Source organism: Corvus hawaiiensis, chromosome 30 (genome assembly GCF_020740725.1).
Source record: "Corvus hawaiiensis isolate bCorHaw1 chromosome 30, bCorHaw1.pri.cur, whole genome shotgun sequence".
NCBI lineage: Eukaryota > Metazoa > Chordata > Aves > Passeriformes > Corvidae > Corvus > Corvus hawaiiensis.
Genome location: NC_063242.1, coordinates 3,900,756 through 3,923,355, shown reverse-complemented (window position 1 = coordinate 3,923,355; position 22,600 = coordinate 3,900,756). Strand labels below are relative to the sequence as shown.

Genomic DNA, 22,600 nt, shown 5'->3' with positions numbered 1-22,600 from the left:
ACTCTTGGGTACTGCAGTAATTGTATTCCGGGGCAGAGGCTCTTCTATCTATTATCTCCAAATGCAAACTGTTCAACTACTAGGATGTGTATTTTTATTACATATTACACTTTTTTTAAAATGTAGTGTTGTAATAAGATTCCTCTTTCTCTGAGGAGGCTTTTATATATATACCTATGTTTATATATATACACACATAGTCATTAAAAATGATTTTGCTATGGGGGAAGAGGGCATTGAGTGCAAAAAGCTAAGTTTTATATATTTTATTCATAAAAACAGATTTGCAACAATTTATTAAAAATTGATCTCATGCAGTATAAGGTTATACAAGAAATTCTTCATTTACATTTTCTTCTGGCAGTTCCAGTCTAGTTTAAAGCATTTGTGCACTAACATCATTGGAAAATGCCATTGGGGCACAGCCTCTTCATAAATTTACAGTACATTTTTGCTGCAGTATAAAAGAACAGAAACATTAAATAGCTATATTCACTTGGTTGGTCTTGTTATCTGCAGTAAAGTAAAAAAAAAAATGTTATGGGAGAAACTACAGTATCATTGAGACAAAGAATGTACTGCATGGTTTAAACCTAATAAACGTCACACAGTCAGTATTCACGAAGTTACAGACACACACACACACACACACACACTCACCTCCAATGGTCCGATACTTCTGAATTATTTTTTTTTCCTGCTAAGTTGGAATAATATTTCTACAGAGATCTTTGTGTATACATTATATACAATATTGTAATTTTCTCTTTTTAAAAATTAACATTCCTTTTAAAATAAACCAGGCCCTGATGATATTAATAAAGCAAGAGAATACTGTCAACACACATTGAGTGACGACATCAGTGTTTAGTGCTTAAACAGAGTAATGAGTTCTAGTTTATCTGTGTTTATACTTACATGGTTTTTTGTTCTAAAAGCTACAGATATTTCCATAACCTCTCTTACTGTATGTGCCAAGTGAAATATTTTGTGATGCTCCTGATTGCAAGATTCAGATACATATTTGTGTTGGTTTTGGCCACTATGAGGTGTGTTTTATTTTTAATGGAGATTTATGCTAGCTTGTCAAAGCTGCAGTTAATTCCCTCAGGTAACGAACCCCTTCAGCTGTGCTTCAGTCATTGCTGATTTGTAAACCTTTGTACAAATATCATTCCAAAGGTTTGGTCTGAGGGGCACAGGTGTTGATCGAAGAAAACTGAGAGCCTAGTGGGTGCTTCATGTGGTTTTTCCCCCCTACTTTTAGCAAACAGCCCTGGCAGTGAGAGGACACATTTCCAGTCCTTTGAAAAAAGAAGCTGCATGTGTGTCTCACCTGTGCCTGAGGGTTTGGCTCCAGAGTTGGTCCAGACGGTACACCACTATCATTCCTCCTAATTACTTTGGTTCAGGGAAAGGAGCTAAAGTATAAAACCAATTGTTTTTTCACAGTCCTTTCAGGATTCAGATAAAATATTCTATTGGTAAATTTGATTTGTCCTCTCTAATATCCGCTACAACTGTCACACGTACGCAGGTACGAAGCAAACATTGTGTATATTCACATCTATGTGCCCTGCAGGCTTTGCTCGCAGCAGCAAAGTGCTGTGCCCTAATCCCTCCCCCCCAAGTCCACTAAATTAATTTTACTGTAATTATGTGTGGCACAGTTCAAACAAACTAGGAAAAACAATTCATCCTGTGGCATTAAGACTTTACTACCCATCTGTCCTCAGTGTCCTGAGTTATCAGCCCTAGGACTTTTTCAGACAGTTTAGTGTGTTATGGTTGGTGCTATTTATTCTGAAATAGGTGCAGAAACTTTGCTAAAAATGAAGCTGCAGATGGTCAGCAGTCACTACCAATGCCCCTGGAGATGGGTGAAGTGCTCTGCTTGCAATCAGCAGCTCTCCAGCTGGTGGCAACTCAGAGCTGGAGCTTGGGTTACAGATATAGCTGCAAGGTAAAGGTGACCCTGCTCACAGCACTGCAGAGTCTCAATGACACCCGAGGAATCATTTCTCACAATTCTTCTTTCCTACTAAACATCATCCCTGAAATGAAAAAAAGCAAGACTAACCAGTGCAGAATGTTTCCAGCGATTTAACACAACTCTTGTAAAAATGAGTGTATCTATTCCAACATGGTATAGCTCAACCACTGCATTTTCCTTACATGGATACAGTATAGAATTGCATGTTCTCAGCAGCCACATAAAGCTCAGTGACATTTGAGTGTTTGTTTCTTTTTTTCCCTAGTGTCTTTTTTGCAAGATCCGTATATCCCAGCCTCCTTGTTGCTAGTAGAAATTTTGGAAGAAACATTTTTCAGTGACTTCTAGGTGAAGAAATAAAAACTCCATGAATAAGGCTACAGATCAAACTCCTTGTGTCCTCCTTTGCTTTTTCACATGAGTTACGTGGGCACTCCTGTGACGAGGGCCTCAGCAGAAGTTCCTCTGCATTAAGAGCCAATGTTACATGTTTGTAGCAGAGTTCTAGGTCAGATGTTTAGTCCAGTCATTGAGTACTTAAAAGCAGTTCAGGAAGCACTGATCTCCCTCTCCTACAGCCCTGAAACCATCACTCGGAAGGAGGGTGGCACGTGTCTGTGCCGAGGACTGGCACTGGGGCTTACGCATGGGCTGGCACAGCTGGCATCGACTCCTCCTATGGACGGCAGGTAGGCGTGATGGAGGATGGGCAGCTGCAAGGACAGCCGGCGCTGTATGCTGCGGGAGAGACAGGGAGAGCAGCGTTAGCCAAGGGCCAAATGGAATACATTACATGGCTGGTGTGCTCCCAGGGTGCTGCGAGGGAGTTCTCTGTGCCTGCCGCTGTGACCGACAGGGTTAATGCCAAGAGCATGGCCCTTGCTGATGTTGAACTGTGCCACCGTGATGTTATTTTCCCCTTGGGGAATTCTTCTGGCAGGTTAGACATGGCAAAGGAAAATAAGCGTGCTTTCTCAGCATCCCACAACCTTCTGAAATTCCCAGGCACATTCAGGTTAATTGTTAGACTGCTGATACCAGGAAAAGGGAAAACCTTAAGTTTGCAAAGAGGCCGTATGGCTTGGTGACCCGCCACCCCCTGCAAAGCAACCAGCTGCCTTCAGAGCCCTGACCAACTGTGTAGACATGCACGAGGTCACAGACTGAGTTTCAAGCCATGCATCACTTAGCACAAGGATGTTAGTACTAAGGATGGCATTTTTGCAACTCCAGCTGAAGCAAACACAGGTGCATGGTGATTGGGACTGATGGCTTTTTCCTCTTTTAAGTAGCTCCTCTTTAAAGTTTGGGTCTGTGCTTTTGAGGTGATAGATGTTTCAGTCAGTGCTATGGGACTGAGGAACTGGCACTCTAAAAGCAGTCCTGTCCAACACCCATACCAAAATTCAGTGTTCCTAAACCCAACATTCTGTATCCATTTTTCCAAGCAGATTGACATCATAATAACTGGTGTAATTTTTTTAAAAATGGATACTAAATCCTGCTCACAGGTATCCCATCTAAGCCCTTTCCTTGGAGAGCATAGTGCCATTAGAAAAGGCCTCTGCTACCCCTGTGCTGTGGATATACTAGCACCTTCCACAAAATCGAAATCCTGTTGAGGTTTGCTAGTGTAAAAGATGATTTCAGTCATTTTATCCTCAGGATGGCTTTGCATTTGGAGACATTCACCCTTGAAACACAGTGGAACTTTCTAAAGAGAAGAAAGATGTCAAAGTGACTGAGCTGAACTGAAGACTGGCTTTTGGATTTCAGAACAAAAATGCCCATAGAAAGCATTGTAACTGTATAATAGAGTTTTAAATTTATGTTTGCCCATTATCTGATATAATGACAGTGTATAGACAGGCCTTTACAAGGGGTGCATGTTTGACAGCTAGCCCTTTGAACAGCCTTTCTGATTCAAATGACATTTAATTGCTTGTGTTAGGTAGCAGACACAGATACCAAGGCATCCATTGCACTGCTTGGGAACCAGGCAATATAGCTTTTAAACTCAAACAGAAAGAAATGTAGTGTTCTTCTCTTTAGTTTCTCCACTACAAACTTTGGCTTATTTATACAGAGGTGCAGTAGAAATAGCTGTTGTCTGCCTACCCAGGAAACTCTTTCTCGTTGTCTTCCCCTCAAACTCCCTTTAAAACTTTCATGCAATGTTAGTCCTCAGTGATGACCATTCTAGTGCTGGCAATGCACTCCTGGAACTGAACAAAATCCATTCATTGTTATTTTGCTACTGTGCTTGATTCTTTCTGGTGCTATCAATGAAGTCATGCCTTGTTCCCAAGGAGTGCAGAGGTGGCATGGCTCACTCTTTCCCTGTGCTGAATCCTTATGAGCCCGATGCCATGGATTGTCATTCTGTCTCTTGTTGAGGAGTCAAATGCAGAATTGCCCGCACTTATTTTCCCACCAGTGGAAATGCTTACTTTGTTCAACTGTTATAGACTTCTCATTAAAGGGCTTTTTGAAGCTACTCCAAGAGAATCCAGTTGCATAATCAAGTGAATAGGATTTTTTTTTTTCATCCATTTCACTGTTAGCCATACCACGGACAAAGCATGTTTATTTAGCTATGCCAACAGTGGCTGCAGTGGGTGGCGAATTTTGCTTTAACTGTACTTAAAAGTTTACTTTCACTTGAAAGTTTGGTTCCTGGAATTGGGGCAGAGAACTGTAGCCTGGAGACTTGCACACAATTAAGAGTGTAGACAAAACTCCTAGGGTGAAACGTGAAACAAAACAAAACAAGTAGCAAAATCCAAACAAACTTGCTATTTTCACCTGAAGTGAAAGTAGATCTTGTGCCTTGCCTCACTCTGTTTAGGGCTCCTTTTCTCACAATATGTGTGATTTTCCCTTCTCCCAGTCCTTACACATTTTGCCTATGCTTTTGGGGAGAGCCCTTGGTTTCAATACAGGCTGGGGGATGAAGGGATGGAGAACAGCCCTGCCAAGAGGAAATTGAGGGTAATGGTGGATGAAAACTGGACATGACCAGGCTATGTGCACTTGCAGCCCAGAAAGTTAATCATATCCTGGGCTGCATCAAAAGCAGCGTGGCCAGCAGTGTGAGGGAAGAGATGCTGCCCCTCTGCTCTGCTCTGGTGAGACCCCACGGGGAATATTGCATTCAGCTCTTCTCATAAGAAGAGTGTGGACCTGCTGGAGCAAGTCCAGAGGAGGGCCACAAAGAAAATCAGAGGGCTGGAGGATGTCTCCCATGAAAAGAGGCTGAGACAACTGGTGTTTTCCATCTTGGAGAAGAGAAAGCTCCAGTGAGACCTTGAAGCTGCTTTCCAGTACCTAAAGGGAGCTTACAAGGTAGCTGGAGGGGGACTTTTTACAAGGTCATGGAGTAAGAGGATGCTGTGTGAGGTTTTAAATAAAAGAGGGTAGACTTAGACTACATATAAGGAATGAATTTTTATGATGAGGGTGGTGAAACACTGCCACAGGTGGCTCAGATGCCCCATCCCTGGAAACATTCAGGGCCAAACTGGATGGGGATTTGAACAAGCTGATCTACTTGAAGTTGTCTCTGCTTATTGCAGGGGTATTGGACTGGTTAACTTTGAAAGATCCCTTCCAGCCCAAACCATTATGTGATCCTATGAATTTATTTCAAGCTGTGCATACTATATAGGTGTATATATATATATATATATATATATGTGAAAACATATATATGGTCAAGTATTTTGGAGAGGGAATGGTTGGTAGTACCGGGTCTAAAATCATAGGCAACCACTGAAGGAGATGGAAAGGAAAGATAATTCCACACACAGAGCATCCACTCATCAGGATTCTGTGACAGGGGAAGTGTCCTCAGCTCTGTACAGAAATACCATTTATTAGGGAAACATAAAATCAAGTAAAACCTTGACTTCCAATGTCAATGCACACAGAAATACAATGCAGTGCACATGGGAATGCATGATACCACAAGGGGGGCCGAGGCATTTGAAATATATTTTGGTTTTGTTATAGAAAATCACTAATAAGATCCATTGGTAAGTGGGGGGACTGAAACAAGTTGCTGCAACAGTCAAACCTCTGAAGTTCTGTGGGAGTGTGTAAACTGTGTCTGAGCACTCAGGGATTATTTCAGTTAATTCTGCAGCACATTAATGTTGATTTTTATCAACTGCAGGGAAGCTGGAGAAACTCTAAAAGACTACAGTAAAGCAAGATGTTCTACTAGCAAGTAAAAGAAAAGGAGACTTAGAGGTGACCTTTTCCCTCTCTACAACTTCCAGAAGGGTGGTTGTAGTCAGGTGGGGGTTGATCTCTTTCTCCAGGCAGCAACTGACAGAACGAGAGGACGCAGTGTTAAGCTGTGCCAAGGGAAATGTAGGTTGGATATTAGGAAAAAGTTTTTTACGGAAAGAGTGGTTAAATACTGGAATTGTCTGCCCGGGGAGGTGGTGGAATCACCATCCCTGGATGTGTTTAAAAAAAGATTGGATGTGGCAGTTGGTGCCATGGTTTAGTTGAGGTGTTAGGGCATCGGTTGGACTCGATGATCTTAGAGGCCTCTTCCAACCTAGTGATTCTGTAAACTAACTGTTCTAAACCCACCTTATTTTAATGACAGATTTGAGTTAGATCATAGATAGACTAATATAAATCACTCTCAGTGAAGAAACAAAGGCCTGTTCCTGCTGAGGCATATGGCTGCAATGCAATAATCCAGTCACAACCAAGTTTTTTGATTGAGAATTTTTTGTTACTTAAATTAACATAACTGGCTCCAGTTATGCTTTGAAGGTTACAAAAAACCCTGCATATAGAAATAGTCTATTAAGATCACAAGTTTTAGTGGGGTCCCCCAGAAATCTGTCATCACCTCTACTTAGAGATCTGGAAGACTGTTACATATTGTTGCTGTTAAAATGAGAATGGTATAAATTTTAATGGTGCCAAAAGCTAATGACCTGCTGGATGTAGGTCACTGATGAGAAGGGACACACACAGGAATGAAGGAGCATAGATGGATGTCCTTAAGGGTCACAGAAGGTAAACCATTGAACGTAGCCTTCGTGCACATAAGCTGACTGATATGATCTTTAGATAAGCAAGCAGTACTGCCCATCAGGAAAGATGAGCCGTTTGATGCTCATCAAAGCAGATGACTTTGCCTGAGAGACAACTCATCCTACTGGGAAATGAATGATATCTATTCTAAACCGGTTCAGGCTGCTTTTTGGACCTGAGATGAGCTGGCACAGTGCAGTGTCTATCCACACAGCTAAGCAGCCCCCAAGATTGCTGCTGAGCATTTCCTGGGAGAGCACAAGCAGGTACAGCTGCGCTAGGGAGTATGCTAAAAAGCACAATGGGAAATCAAAGTGCAGGGCTCGTGCCTGTGCACTGGTACTGCTTCGCCAGTGCTTTTACTATAGGAGGTGTTAATTTATACTGTGTAGACAGTGTACACAGGAAAGAAAGCAGTTGGCATCCACTTTTTGCTCCTCTTATCTGATGGCCTGATTGGGTATGGAAAATTTTACATGGCAGTATGGAAAACCTACTGGGTCCTGTCCAGCGGGAAAAGGAGTAAGATGCCAAGAGAACTGAGAATCATCTATATTCATGCTCTAAGGCTGCTTTACAGTCATACAGACTACATTTTCCCTAGGTGCAGCATTCTAAATCTGAGCCAAGCACAAAAAAATTGTTTTTCACATTCTGATTGAGACAATGTAAATATCACCCCATTGAAAAATGTGAAACAACTTCCTGCACTACTGCCTGAAGTGCATGTATACCGTTCTGGGTTCACTTTGGGCACAACTGTAGAATAAGGGATCCTACTTGCAATGAGTCAAATGTAGCACTAATGGTAAGAAAGAATGAAAAAATCCCAAATCAGCTCTTTTCTGGACTCTATAAGAGCTTTCATACTGGAAGATGTCAGTTTTCATGAGTGCTGACAAGCACAGGAAGCTGGGAAGATTTTTTCCCCACAGTCATTAAAGAGTTAAAATTTCTGCAGGCAAGTGATTGAATTAACATCCTCCTTTCACAGGTTTGTGACCAAGAGGAAATCTTTTTCAGACTAATGTCCTTGAGATTCGTGTTCTTGAATAAGAAATAAGTTTCTCAGACTGTGACTACCTGTCAGATGCCCTATGTATGAAGTGAAATTAGAAAGACAGAAACTACAGCTTACCTTTAAATCCTTTTTTTTTTTTTTTTTGGACAAAAATTATATATTTAGCAACCATCAAAGGACAGAAGTGCTGCCAGACAAGTTGAGAAACAAGCCCAGGGGTGCAGAAGGATATCTTCAAGAGCACAAACTTTGGAGAGAGTCAATCTCTTATCAAAAAGAGGGAAGTCCTGAAGACAGCTATACCTCTCCTCTCTGGCAGATCCACTGTGCCTGGGCAGTGTGGCTCTGGTATCCAAACCACCACCTCATTCCCAGGGAAGACACTGGCCCTTGGACCTGGCACAGTCACAGCTCTGCAAATGCTGAATGGCACTGTTTAGATTTAGCAGGACTGTATTAATTGCCTTCCATAAATGACTGTTCAGATTTGTACCGACCCACTCTCCAGGACCTTTAGGAAATCTCAGTCTTCTCATCAGTTATCACTAGCCTAGAGGAAGTTCTGTCATCACCAAATGTTTTTCTTTGTCTGTATTAAATCTGTATCGAGACAATTGGATTATTTGAAAGTCTGTGTTTTTCTTAGCATCTTTCTTAATGTAAGGGAGCCACATGTGGATGAGGCTGCATTCACACTACATTATTTCTGACAAATTGTGCTGAGAAAAACACAGGCCTCTAATAGCTATGCATTAAAGCACTCTGCTGACCCCACGAAGTCAGGAGAGCGCTCTCAGCAAGAGTCCTGCTTTTGTGAAATAACAAGATATTTCGTCTACTGTGGGACTTTTTCCCTTTTTTTGAGAGGGGTGTGTGTGTGTGTGGATTAGCTTCTTTGCAGGTTTGGGTTGGGTTTTTTCTTTGAGTGCAAGGACAGAATTAGAAATCCACGTGTTTTCCTGCACCAGGTAGTACAAGACAGTAGCTACTATCTGCAATCAGGGCTGCTGTTGCTGATGTAACGTGACTCATTCTAGTAATCTGTTTAATTTATTCTGTTTTTAAATAAGTTTTTAAATTGCCCAGGAGTCTGACAGCTATTAGCTCAGACACTGATGAAGCGATGCTCGTGTAACCAGGCTGCCTTGGGGAAATGGCTGATGCAGGCACACATGAGAATGCTGCTTCCCTGAGCTCTGGCCCATGGCAGGTCCTGCTCAGAGAGTGGAGGGTAGGACACCAGTTTATTGTATCGGTTCCTAGAGAGAAAAGCGAACACCCAAAGACTCCTTCCCCTCTGTAAATCCAGCCAGGGTTTTGTGCCATCCTCTCCTTGTATCTGCAGCATTGTTTCTAAGGGAAACTACTTAGTGCAGGCTTTCCTGTGCCAAAAATCAGGTCCAGCTGCTATGGCAACGTTGAGAAGCCCTCAGGACACTTTTTATTTCTCATCTAGCTTAACAATGTAAAAGAACAAAATGTCTACATACACCATGAACCCCTCTGGCTGGTGTGTGGAAGGACTTGGACATTTGACAAGAGTCATAAGACACTTGTGCACATATGTACATCCTCTTCTCTCCTCCACACACTGGTGGTTGGGCACAGCTCATCCTGCAACTCTCTACAGAAACTTTAGACATCATGCTGTGGATGTCTCCAACAAGAGAAAAGAAACATTTGTTTGCCTTCGGGGCACCTTAGGATCTAAAGTCCCTGTTATCCTTTGAGTTTCATTGGGGTGGTGAGCTGGTGGCAGGGAGGTATCACAGTACAATGTTGCTGCCTACTGGTGCTTTAGGAGGTGCCATTCACATTCCCCATTGCTGATGTTTCAGGCTCTCTCTGTAGCTGGGGCTGCATGAAAGGGGGTTACAGTGAAGGTCTTCCCATAAAAAAATGCATGGAAGGGAAGTATGGGCTTTGATGAAATGTAATAATTTAAATTACCATCTTGTCAGTAAGATAATGATGTATACTTACTGTTCTGGAGAGTTGATGTCTTCTATGGGATCTTTGTTTGTTCTGGAAGGGTCTGATGAGCCCCACTGTGCTGGTGGATTTTGATCAAGATGATTTTTCAAAATGGCTTTCTCACCATCTGGATGGACAACACATTCAATTTTACTTTACTGTGACCAGGTGACCATTTCAAAATTGTTTCTTTTTAAATTTTCCCAGATATCCATAATGCCACAAAGTAAACTCATACTACCTATATTCCAATATAGTCTCAAGTTTTGCTGTGACAGTTTGGTACTCTTATGTTTTGGTTGATGTGTTCCTCCATAGGAACTACCATGAAGAAAGAGAAAAGTTACAAAACCTCTTTGTCCTCCCTTTGCTTCCCCCCACCTTTAAAAAAACCCCACAAACCAACCCTTGTCGTCCCACCTCTATGCAGCTGTATCACTCTCTCTCATCTAGGCTTAGGCTATGTGAAAAATTAATGAAACTATACTGTTCTTGCAGTTAGAAATTGTAACCTTCTCATAAACCCTCTTTCTTAAGACTTTTCCTAAAAGAACTATAACCTCATTGATATATAGACCCTTGATACTCTTATGATCACACAGGCAATTAAGTGCTGTCATTTGCCTATCTGCTACTGCTATCATTTTTAGCATGGAAATATGATTCATATCAGTTTCACTGGTCCATAGGTTGTCTGCAGCATGGACAGCTAATGATGTCATTATTCTTTTTTCTTTTCTGCACAGTGATAACAAAACAGATCATAATTCTTGATTCCCCTGGGTGTCCTGGGAGTCCCTGGCTAGCTGTGCTGATGCCCATGGCATCATTCCCCCTGAGAAACACAGGCGAACACAGCCATTTTAAGAAGATCCTTTCTGTTCCTGCCTGCTTTTTCAAAGTGTCTTTCTGTGTTAAGCCAAATAAAATCATATGGAAAGCATCTGAATAATGAGGGCAGTTCACAGTTTTCATAAATAATTACAGAGAGCTCCAAAATCATCACCAGCAGTTGTTTGCCACACAAACAGAGAAGCAGTGATTGCCGCAGGCATTGAGGCAGCATGGAAGAGGAGTCTGAGGTAAATTCTTGAAGAGGGTACTGGAGGATTTGAACATAAAAGTGGGTATGAGGGGAAAAAACAGGAAAAGAGTGAAGAAAAAAGGAAAACAGCATGAAAAATCTGGTACATTTTGAAGGGTTAAGCTGCTTTTCTGTTGTACTTGTTTAGGAGCCCCAAATAATGCTCAGCTCCCAGCATGCTAGGAATATCTATGTTATCAACAGGCACCGGGTGTACAAAACAAGCAGCAGAAACACAGAGTGAGGAAAGAAGCTGGAAGCACAAATATTTTGAGGGCAAACTCCAACATCTATAATTACCCTCCCAGTAAGCTCATCCCTGGCATTATTTGATAGCATTCACTTCCTGCTGTGAAAAACCTAAAAAGCAAGCAACAACCAAGTGTGTAGGTGAGGAGGCAACAATGCACAGACATGGGGATCACTACAACTCAGAAGGAGACAAGATTTTTCACTTATGTTGCATTGAAGAGAAGGATCTGGCTGAGAAAGGAGGTGACCAGAACACATGAAGCTGCTTCAGCTGGGGCAGGAAAATGTCAGTAGAAGAGAGCAAAGGAATTCAGTTGTAGCAAGAAGAGTGTTTAAGAGATGGCAGGAGTCAGTGATGGTTTAGATGTGAAGGGAGTAGAGTAAAGAGTCAAATCTGGCAGTGGCTAAGATAAGCAATAAGGTCTATCATCTCAGGGCAGCCTGAAGTTTGCTGATGTGGCATTTGCTGTCACAAGCGTTCAGTTTTTACTTTCCGTACATTGCATTTCTTTGTATATCAAGTTTGACATTTGCATAAAAGTCTTGTGATGTCTATAAACAGACATGTAGAAAAGAACACTTTTTACTTCTGTGATTAAAACCAACATTCAGTCCTGAGCTGATGTAAGCTGACAATGGAAACTGCTGACTTTTTGATATAGACCAAAGTAAAAATTTGAGTAACCCTTGTAATTAGGGATGGAAAAACTCTATGATTTAATTATTTTAGGGTTCCAACTCCTTTGGACAAGATAAGCAATTTAACATTTTACAAAGCCACTAAAGATATAATTCTTCATCAAATGATTGGAAAATGCAACTGTTGCTGTTTGGGAGTATGTTATTTAATAGAATAATCTGTGTTGTACACGCTAAAGGAGTTTCATGCACTTTCAGATGTGCTGTGAGAGAGAGAGAGAGAAGGAGGTGGTCCTTGTCAAAAAGGTGGGGGATTTAGTTTAGAGTAGAGCAGAAATCATATATTCTCTTCCTACTCGCCTCTCAACACCAACTGCCCATATATCACCGTGTGTTATTCTTAATAGACTCTTTTCTACCACTCTTGCAGATGACTTGCCCTTAATACACTGAATAAATTTCTGTATACAAGGCTACCAAGTGCAACTTTTACTGTATATGTATAAAATACAGACAAAATGCACATTAAATTGTCGTTTTTTTTCCTTTTTCCTTTGCTTCTTTCAAAATTAAAAAAAAAAAAAAAGTTAAGTAATTCTTATTTGTTAGGCATTTTGGGAGAGGAGTTGTTAGATTTCTATTTTGCAGCTATGGAAACTAGAATATCTTTATTTTTTATTTACCTTTCATTTAAATAATGTAGAGCAAGATTCTCACTTAGTCATATGCTTCTGGGAGCTGGATCTTAAAGAAAAAACACTATTGCCATATGCACTTAAAAAACTTAAGGGTTTAGAAAACTAGTTTTATATACCTGAGCAACTGAAAGAAAATAAATTAAGGGCAGTGGTAAACATTTGATTTCCCAGTTTCCCCTGTAGAGTGTAGCAGTGTTTTTGATACTTTCCCATCTTCTCCTCTGTCCATTAGGTATGCGGCATGGAAAATGCCCTTCATTCTCAGGGTACTGTCTGCCACTGCAGATCCTACCCAGTAACTTGCACCGGGATGATGTAACGACCTTCTAAACTGAAATTACATTAGCCAGAAGCACCTTCTAAATAATTTTCACCTTTGTAGACCTCAAACCGGAACTCAGAAATCTGGATAAGTGATGCCTGAGCACTTTCCATTCAGAAAGCTGTCGGGAAAAAAGACAAATACATCTCAAGGGCCGCACAGAGCACTCAGCAGTGGGCTCATTATAAAACAAAGCTTGCTGCTGGTGGTCGGTGAGAGACAGAAGGTTTTAGCTCAGGACCTTTGTCTACCTGTAGCAAAGAAACAGCTTCCGTTTACAAAGCTCTGAGCTGCAAAAGCACACCCACGCAGGCTGCCGAGGGGCTCAGCGAGGAGGTCACTGCTCCCAGCTGCTCTCCTCTCCCTCTGTCAGGGGTCACCTATAATCACTCTGCAACCTCGTGCTGCCAAAATTACCTGGGCAGGCTTAAACGCACCGTGCGTTTTAACAGCTCTCATTCAGCTGCAGGCAGAAAGCACCAGGTTTCTGAAGCACTGATGATGCTTCAGTTTTTTTCCATGGAGTTTAGAAAACATATTTTTTTAACTAGAAGATTGTTTTGTTGATGTTTGTACACTGCAGCTTTATTGAACATCTTCATCATTACCCTTTACTGGCAATATTCCTCTGATGGCTTAGAACTGGATGGCAGAACTACTCTTTATCCAATATCTTCCAATTCTACTGTTGTTTCTCTTTGCTAGAAAGCATATTTTGTGCTCCACAAAGAAGCAAGTGTGGTTTAATAAAGACTTATAAGATCTGGCAGAGATAATTTTGCTGATTTACTAAGGAGCTTAGGAAACTTTAAATCTAGAGGTAGATTTTTAAAACCTGCTGTAATTTTCCCCAGTTCTGTTGTTTGGACTGTGAAACATGACTAGGCAGTCTCTGTTTTTCATGTGAATAGGATGTAAAGAAAGTAAGCTGAAAGGAAAAATTAAAATGATCACATCGTCTGCGGGGTAATCAGAAAAAAAACTTCTCCTAAAGGAAGCACACTGCACTGGCAATCTAAATGATAACTTCTAGTAGTTATGTTTTGAGAGAGGAAGATTTTTTAAAAAGAAAAGCTGGCAAGATTCTGCTCTGATTTATACTACTTTAAATCAGAAGAAATTACCTTTACTACAGATTCATTTCTGTGCAAGAAAGGGCAGGTACTGAACCTCTGACAGCTTGGTCTCCCTTTTGAAATAGAAACAAGCTCCAGGACTGAATCTATTTGTTAGGCTTCATAGAAACTAGCATACATATCGCTATATACCTCTATAAAGAAAGGAACTATATCCTTGCTTCAAAACAGCATCCCTTTAAAGGAGTTATTTCTGAAAGCCTTTGAATCTATTTTTCAATCTCAAGCTTAATGCTTGAATCTCATGAACTTCATAGAAATGATATTTCCCCCATCTATCACAGATGAATTCTGTTTTGCTTCGCATTTGTGAGCAACATGCCTTTGAAATCTGTTTTCCTTTGAGCTGCTTTTACATGGGGAAAAAACTAACACTAGGAAACATCGGAGTGGGGTGACAAGTGGTAGGCATATTTGACACGTAAATGAATGCTCCCAGCCTGTTTACAGCAATGAGTAAAGACTGCTTTCTGGCTTAAAACAAAGTTTTCTGAGCAAGGAAGAGTGCCTGTAGAGAAAGAACCTGCAAAAAGGGTTTGTTCATAAGGGGCGACTGTGGCAAGGCTCTCTCTTTCTTCTCATGTACTTCCCATAGAATGGCCTAATTTCCCTAATATGCTACTCTGAAATGTACTAGCCAAGGTAGAAATTGAGGGAGGTTGTTCTCCAGGATTTCTTCTGAGCTTTGCTTTATAAGAAACACTTGTAATCCATGATTTTGTGAATTATTTCACATGGAAATAATTTCATGTATTAAAACATCAAAAAGAAGTCAAGTAGAGTAAGATAGTAAGATTCCAAGTGTAGCAAAATTATCCAGCCCCCCACCCCCAAACCACACAATATCTTTCCTCTGTCTATTTGTCTCTTCAGGAGCTTTTAACTCTGCAGGAACTTGCACAGCAGAAATAAATTCCACCTTCACAAACTCTCTCCTGTCTGACACACTGACATGGGTGCAAGGAGCCCTTTTGGGAAGCTCTGGTTTGTGTCCATTTTAGGATATTTCTTCCCTGGAACTGTGTGGAACTTTCCTGGAACTTCCTCTTTACACAGCATCACACTTGAAGCACTTGTCCTCCTTTTTTCCAAATGCCAGCCTGGAAAACGCCGCTGTGCCTCCAAGCCTGACTGTTCCTGCTGAACGGCTCTGTCAGTGACAGAGACGGCCCGAGCCAAGCCTGGCCTCCCCCACACCCCATCCCTGCCTCAAACCCAGCCTAGAGTGTGGCTCTGCCGCTCCAGCAAGGCCACCAGATCTCACAAATGCCAGGGGAGAAGTTAATGTTGCCCTGGGCACAGAGCTGAGGTCACTAGCAGGCACAGTGACTCAGTCATGTGAGGAATGTATCAAATGAAGTTAATGGTACGCCCTTTTAAATGCGGCTGGGGAAACCATTCGAAGTCCCAGAGCCACAGTCTGTGGAGCATGCTGAAAAGTGCTTGACCACACAAAGCTCTGTAGCAGTGCAGCTAAAAAGCCTGCATTAAAAGAAAGCAATCAAGCCATAAACCACAAATCACATTTTCCTAATTGCTTTTCTTACATAGCCAATTGCTGTAGATGTCTCAGGAACATTATGCATTTGTGAACAAGAGATGAGTGTCTCAGATAATATCTCTCTTTAAATGAGGTGTACTGAAATGTGCTGTAAAGAAGGAGTCCCTGTGCCAGCAAGGGGCTCCTGGAATACACCAGGAGCTATTGCTGTTAATAACTAACCAAGAATCCCAAAGTTATGAAACACTGCCTGAGGTCAGGCAGATATAGGAGTTCACAGCTGCCTCTACCTATTTTGGCTAAAGTAATTTAACTTTTGTATCCTAAATCCATATGTTTGATGTAAATGAGGGGAGTGGGGAAGGAAAAGATGAATCAAGTAACGTCCTTTGGCACTTGGTTATAGGAGTTAGGATTTTTAACTCTGGGCAATTTTTACAGATCAGAAACCTACTGAAGTGTACTATGACATTAAAGTTTGATTAGGGCTTGCTTGAGATGCATTGCCTAAATCCCACATTATGATCTGTTCTGTGAAGAGCAGTGGCCTGAGTTTGTGTAAGCAATAGCAATGGGGTTACACTACATGGCATTCTCTGTGCGAGCTCTTCCAGAACAGCAAGGTATTTTATAAAAACAAGTGACATAGAAATGAACCACAGAGCGAATGTGGCACATTATCTCCTATGATTTTTAGCTCCAAGTCAGCTGCTGTTTTGAACCTCTCTCTTTACTGTCCCATTCCTACTCTCCCAGCTCACATTTTTCACAAGATTAAGGAAACCTCATCATCATCTCAAAACCAATGTTGGCCGGGCTTCCCCAGTTGCACAGTGGGGATGAGAGAGATGGTCACTTCTAGGTCATGCTAATAGATTATTTACAATTCTGAAACTTCTTCACTCAAGTACCACCAGGGATGCATACTTTCAAGGTTCTCTACTTTCCTTTCCTGAAAGTTCATGAAATGCACAGCTACAGAAAGCATAGTCATGTCATTCAGAGTTAGCTTTCCTGTAGCCGTAAGGGCCAGAATTTTTTTAAGTACCATTTAAAGCGATGTTTGTTTGAATCTGCACAGAAGCAGCAGTGACTCAGCAGCATGAATTCTCCAAAGCCTTGTTATTTTGATTGGAATGGCAAATTTATATTAAGCACATAGGTTGACTATTGGGAATGGATGCGGTGAGACAAACAGACAAGAGATTCAGACATGTAGCTAAGGGACAGGGAAATGTGGAAAGAGAAGGAGCAGAAGAAATGGAATTGGAGGGACAGAAAAGGCTAGCAAGGGTTGTTGATCACGGTGGCTCAGAGCCTGGAAGTATGAATATTTAATGTCACTTGTGTCAGAATCAGGATACACTGTAATGTACATGTGTGGAGTACTTGCCACCAGGTGTGGGACCAAGCTTCAAACACCTGCTGCAAATTAGGAGCCAGGTCTTCCTCATTCCCAGTGAATGGATGCTCTAATCTTTCCATATAAAGTTGGCCAAGGAAGAGCATCTTTCTCCACCTGTCCCAACTTTTGTGTGGAGCTTTATGTGGTAGGTCTATTGAGAAAATTGTGTCCAGAAACTTCAGTATGCCGAATATCTACCCTGTTAATCCCAATAATACATAGTTCCAAGCTACTCTGCATATTAATACTCCATACTTAGCCTCCATACAGATGATTTTAAATATGCACCCCACAGCAGAAGTGTAAAAGCTAGGGAACTGCACTGGGGGAAAATTAGGAACAGAGACAATCTTGGATGCTGCTGCTTCAAGCAGCAGTTAGGCATCGATATCTTTTGTATACATAGACACAAGAGAATGCAGAAAGGTTATATTTTATCCTTGATTTCTTTGCCAGCCTCCTACTGCTAATGGAGTGCATCTTGCTGTGGGAAGCATCCATCCTAAATTTATACCCAGTGTATTTCTTGAGAATCATTTTTTGTTCCTCATACCCAAACTCAGATGGGCATTTGGCACAATGCAATGTATCTTTTCTGCTTGAAATATTATTCATGATTTATCATTTTTCCCGGAGCATCTGACATGAGAGGAACATTCTATGTGTTCCTTTCAAACTGCTCATCCCACTCACTGATGTTAGTTCTTGCTCCTGATCTCAGCCCAATAATCACACGCCTCCAGCAGCTATTTACGTTTCCCTTTTCCTCCTTTCCCCTCTTCTGGTTTTTTTTTTTTTTACTTTTAGAAAGGACACTGGGAACTCTCCTTCTTTTTTCTTTTTGCCACAAGTTATACAACCCAGTGTATACCCAGCCTAAAACAAAAGGCGCAAGAAAATGTAACCTTATCCCACCAAAATTTCAATACACTTCAAAGACATATGTGGTCTGTTGCTGTTGTTATAAAATTATTCTTCAAGTTTATTCACAGGGGTAACTTCTGTCCCACTTAACCAAGCTTATGGTGCCACATCAATAAGAAGCTGGAGCCTTGCAGTGTAACAAACACACAAATCTACAACTTACAAACACAGAGCAGATAGTTTTTCACACACTATAGTAATATTCAGCTGTACAAAGCTATTTGCCAGAAGTCACAAAGTACATCCATTCCAGGTCAGAAATGGAAGGTGGGTGTCCTGGCTTCCACTTTTATTGCGCTATGCACCAGATTTTATTGCTTCCCAAAAAGCAAAATGGCTCTAATGGAAGCAATTCTCTTGCATGTAGTTCTTCAGGGAGCCATGCAAGAGACACAGGAGAAACAACTTAGGAATATTATAGTTGTCATGAAATCCTTTTTTATCAGTTCCTAGGGAAGAATTTTCATACATGAGTGCCTTCAGTTCTGCATTTAGAATCCAAATCAGCACTGAAATATTTACATGCTTCTCTTTTACATGCTTGATAGCAGTGTCCAAAAGCAGGATTTCAGCATCCTAGTCAGGCAAGCACATATTAAACTGGGCTTAAAATTCTGTGACTTTCCTCTCTCCATGCAGCACAGAAAACTTGACTTCTGAACACAAGTACACTTCTAAAATTTTCCCACTTCACCATGTGTATTAAAATAGAAGACATACATATAGAAATAACTACTCAGTGGGTACTATGTAGCTTATTATGTGAATCTGCATACTCTCTGTAATTAAACCAAAATATTTAAAGCTCTGTCTTACCAAGGTCTGAGTGCTCTGAAACCATTTCAATGAGATTGCTGTTCTAAAGTTTGGCAGGTTAAGCTACTAATGGATTTTACTAACACTCACCTTTGCTGTCTGTGAAGTTCCGTATACTAAGAATGTCATTAAGGTCCTGATAGTGGTTCTGCTTAATGTATGTTGTTTTCTCAGGAGTGTCCTGAAGTTGCATTGTGACCTCTTCCAAGTCTTTGTCCAGCTGCAAAACAAAGAGAGTGCAAATCCTTCAAAATTCAAGAGTCCTTGCTTCAGGTATGTGCACTGAGGCGTAGCTTTCTATAATTAGACTGGAAGGCAGGTGGTAATGCAATTACTACACTGTGGCAAATACAGTCTTCTCATAGCACTACTACACTACCTCTAAAAATAATGCTACAAGTAACAAATTTTGTTCAACTGTGGTATTGCACACAGGGCATAGGAGAGAAATAAGCTTTAGTAGTTGACAGTAGAAGCAATTCAGGTGTACTGACAAATGAGAAAGATATGAGCATTAGAAAGCCCAGTCTGAAAACCTCTCAACTATTTATTATCTACATGTAAAATTGTGGCATACATAGCTGTGACCACTTCATCCATCAAATTATCGAACGCACAGCAGGATATAAGGGAACTATGGCACGTCCAGTCATGTGAGTGACTGCAGTCAACTCTACCAAGAATGCTTTACTTTTAGCACTGAGCAGAGCACAGAGTGCTCTCCTCAAGGGGTAACTTGTTCTACAAGTTGTCTATAGCCCCAATTGAAAGTTACAGGAAACAAGCTTCATAACCCTCTTTGTGAACAGTTGTGCAGGATGTGGTGCCAGAGTATGTCCCACTCACTACCAGCTTAACCGAATTTTTAAAGTGCTGAATTAACTTTATGTTGCTCCTTATGGAACTGGGGCATAGCAACTCAAACTAGATGAGACAGAGATGTAGCTGCTTGCCATGGTAAGGCATGTTCCAAATCCCCTTGACAATGAAACGGATTTGGGCCTACTGGTTCTGGGAATTTAATCTATTTAAGCAAAGTCCAAAAGAAATAGGCAGGGCCCTGCGAGCACTAATGTGGTTGCTCTGACTAGCCTTACCTCTGCTCACCATCATGAACCTTGCGAAGCACAGGTCGAGATCTTGTGTTAGGAGGCTTAGTAGAAAAAACTACAGTAGAGTACAGGAACAGAGATAGCCAGCAGGGCCTTCATTAAAAATGTCAAGGCTCTCACATGAAAGGGCCAAAGCTGGCAAAGCTGAACTAAATTTCTTTAACAAGGCAGAGATAACTTTTACTTTTGGACTCTCTGGTAGCCTGAGTAAATACCTTTTAGTTACCTAGGCAATTGTCATTACTTAAGATCTGGACAAAGAAATAACTGTTGTAGTAAAATACTTTTTCTTCAAGGTATAAGAATACAGACTGGACAAGAACAGGTTAATTTCTTTAAGATATGATCAGTGATGGTTATCTTGTCTCAAAAATTGTTCAAGACTGGTTTGTCATCGTTTCAGGTCTACTGAGCAAGGATGGACATAACTATAACTGTACCTGCTATAGCTCTGATGGAATTCATGTCCTCCAAGTACTCAGCCTTTCCCTCAGTAGGTACTGAAGAAACTTCACCACCTTTGTGCCAAAAGGGTCAGCTCACACTTTCATGAAAGTCTTTTTCTACCTTAAGAAAATACGTAATTCTGTTTCATGGAAGATGTAAAAATCTGTCTAGCAAGTTTTGGAGCAAACTCTCAAAGAGGCTGAGAAATAACAGCAAAAGCACTCTCAGAACTCAGCCATAAACAGGAACAAAGACAGCCCTTAAGAGCCCCTGGGGCTGCGGATCGCTCTTATGCTTGTTTGTAAAGGTTACACTTCTGGAGCTGTGGAGCTCAGCATGTCCATGTGAAACAAGAGGGCAATTGGCCTGTCACAAAATAATAGGGCAAGTTTCATTTTGCTAAGGCACATTTTCATTTTATCACACCTGCTACACATTTGCTGTACTAGTTAGCAAACCATATAAATTGTCTCTTTCCTATTATTACTATGGGGAAAGTTAACTTTTTTCTCTAAAAAGTAGTCAGCATTAAGGAGATTGCATAATTGCAACAAAAAACAATGAAAAATAAAGTGCCTAGGCAGTACATGCAGTAAAAAATACCTCTGTAATTTTCATTCTCAAGCGGTGATTCTCTGACTGCAATCCTTCTAGTCGAGATGTGCTGGCCTGATTGACGCTGGTGACTGATGTTGATGTTTTTGAATCTTCTTTCTTTTGATTTTGAGTGAACTGAAACCGTCTGTTCTGTGTGGCTGCATCTGGATTTGTTCTCAGTGTGATGAGCTGAAAGGTTGAAAAGCCTTAAGAAATCCTGTTTTATTTTTGCAGCTATTTATTTTGTATCTCAAAATACTGAAAGGCAAACCAAGAGCTCCTTTTTGACTTTCAAGTATAAAACTCTGGAAAGTGAGCTCTGCTTGCCATGTGCACTACTTGAGATGATTTCTGAATAACTTTATAGAATAGGTTGAATGAAAATGATTATGAGAAGGGAAGTGTTAAAAAAATTAGGAAAAAAACTCATTTAAAATATATTTATCTGTATTTTAAATATATTAAAATATATTTTAATATTCTATAAAATGTATTTTTCTCCTTCACTGACATGTTTATACTTTAAAAGAATATGTTCCTTCTTCAAGAAAAAAACAATCCACCAACCCCTTCCCTTCCCAAGTACAGTTCCATCTGAAATTTCTCCTTTCCTACTGTTACAAATAACACTCAAGCAGAGAGAGACATGAAGCAGGAGTATTAACAGAGAGAACTCATGGGAGATTGCACTCTGGAGATAACAGAAACTTAATTAGTTTTTAGTGACCCAAAATAAACCAAATCTGTTCAAACAAATTAAATAAGCCAGTTAAAAAAAAAAGTTAACCTTAAACATATTTAATTTAAGCAAATGTAAGTAAAATTTAACACTCGGTGACAATGTGAAAATATCACCTCGACATGAGGAGAGAAAGCTACTGCTGTTTGGCAAGGGGGAGAGAGATTCTCAGATTACTCTGGAGAATACAAAATTTATGTTACTTGCCAAGCAGCATACATATATATTTGTATACAGACAAAGCTGAAGGAGCTCCCTGCCCTGAGAGGATAGATATGGAATCATAAATCCAGAGGTGTTGAATTATCTGAAAAGAGAGAACGGGCAATCATTCTGTATGTACAGCTCACCCAGATTTTGTGGTATAACTGCATTTCGGAATTGATTCCTCTTGTTTTAAAGAGCATGGCATTGTTCTGCAGCTCTGGTGGCATGAAGTAAGGCCCTACCTTCTGATTGAGAGAGGTATGACTGCTTAGACTCTGAAGAATGTGGTCCCTGGCATGTATTTACAGACCAAGGCTGCAGATTGGGATGATGCAGATAATAAACTTAATTTTTCAGGTGGTAAAGTAGATGGAGAAGGCTAAGGTGCTCTGTGTCTTCTTCACCTTAGTCTTTTCTGGTAAAACTTGCCCTCAGAAATTCCACACCTCTAAAGTAATTGAATACATCAAGTTCAGCCAGCCTGATAAATTGTATGCCTGAGGATTAAGGGAACTGGTCCATGTCATCATGAGGCCACTCTCAGTCTTTTGGAAGATGATGTTGATTTGGAGCAGTTTTTGAGGATTGGAAGAAAGGAAATGTCACAGCTGTGCTCAGGAGATGTGAGAGAAGAATTTGGGGAAATGCCTCCTTGCCACCTTCACCTGAAAGAAA

General features: G+C 40.8%; 1 protein-coding gene across 2 annotated transcripts in view; it reads right to left on the bottom strand.

The window, feature by feature from the left end:
- Window positions 1-251: 251 nt before the first annotated feature.
- The window catches only part of GABBR2 (gamma-aminobutyric acid type B receptor subunit 2), a 470,824-nt gene continuing 448,475 nt past the window's right edge, over window positions 252-22,600 (bottom strand). For both annotated transcript variants that reach the window (XM_048289220.1, XM_048289221.1), the window contains exons 16-19: window positions 20,986-21,168; window positions 18,914-19,043; window positions 10,056-10,173; window positions 252-2,731 (exon numbers count right to left, since the gene is read on the bottom strand). In XM_048289220.1, coding sequence (XP_048145177.1) covers window positions 2,566-2,731; window positions 10,056-10,173; window positions 18,914-19,043; window positions 20,986-21,168 — 597 coding nt within the window. In that variant the 3' untranslated portion in view covers window positions 252-2,565. The remainder of the gene's footprint in view (window positions 2,732-10,055; window positions 10,174-18,913; window positions 19,044-20,985; window positions 21,169-22,600) is intronic.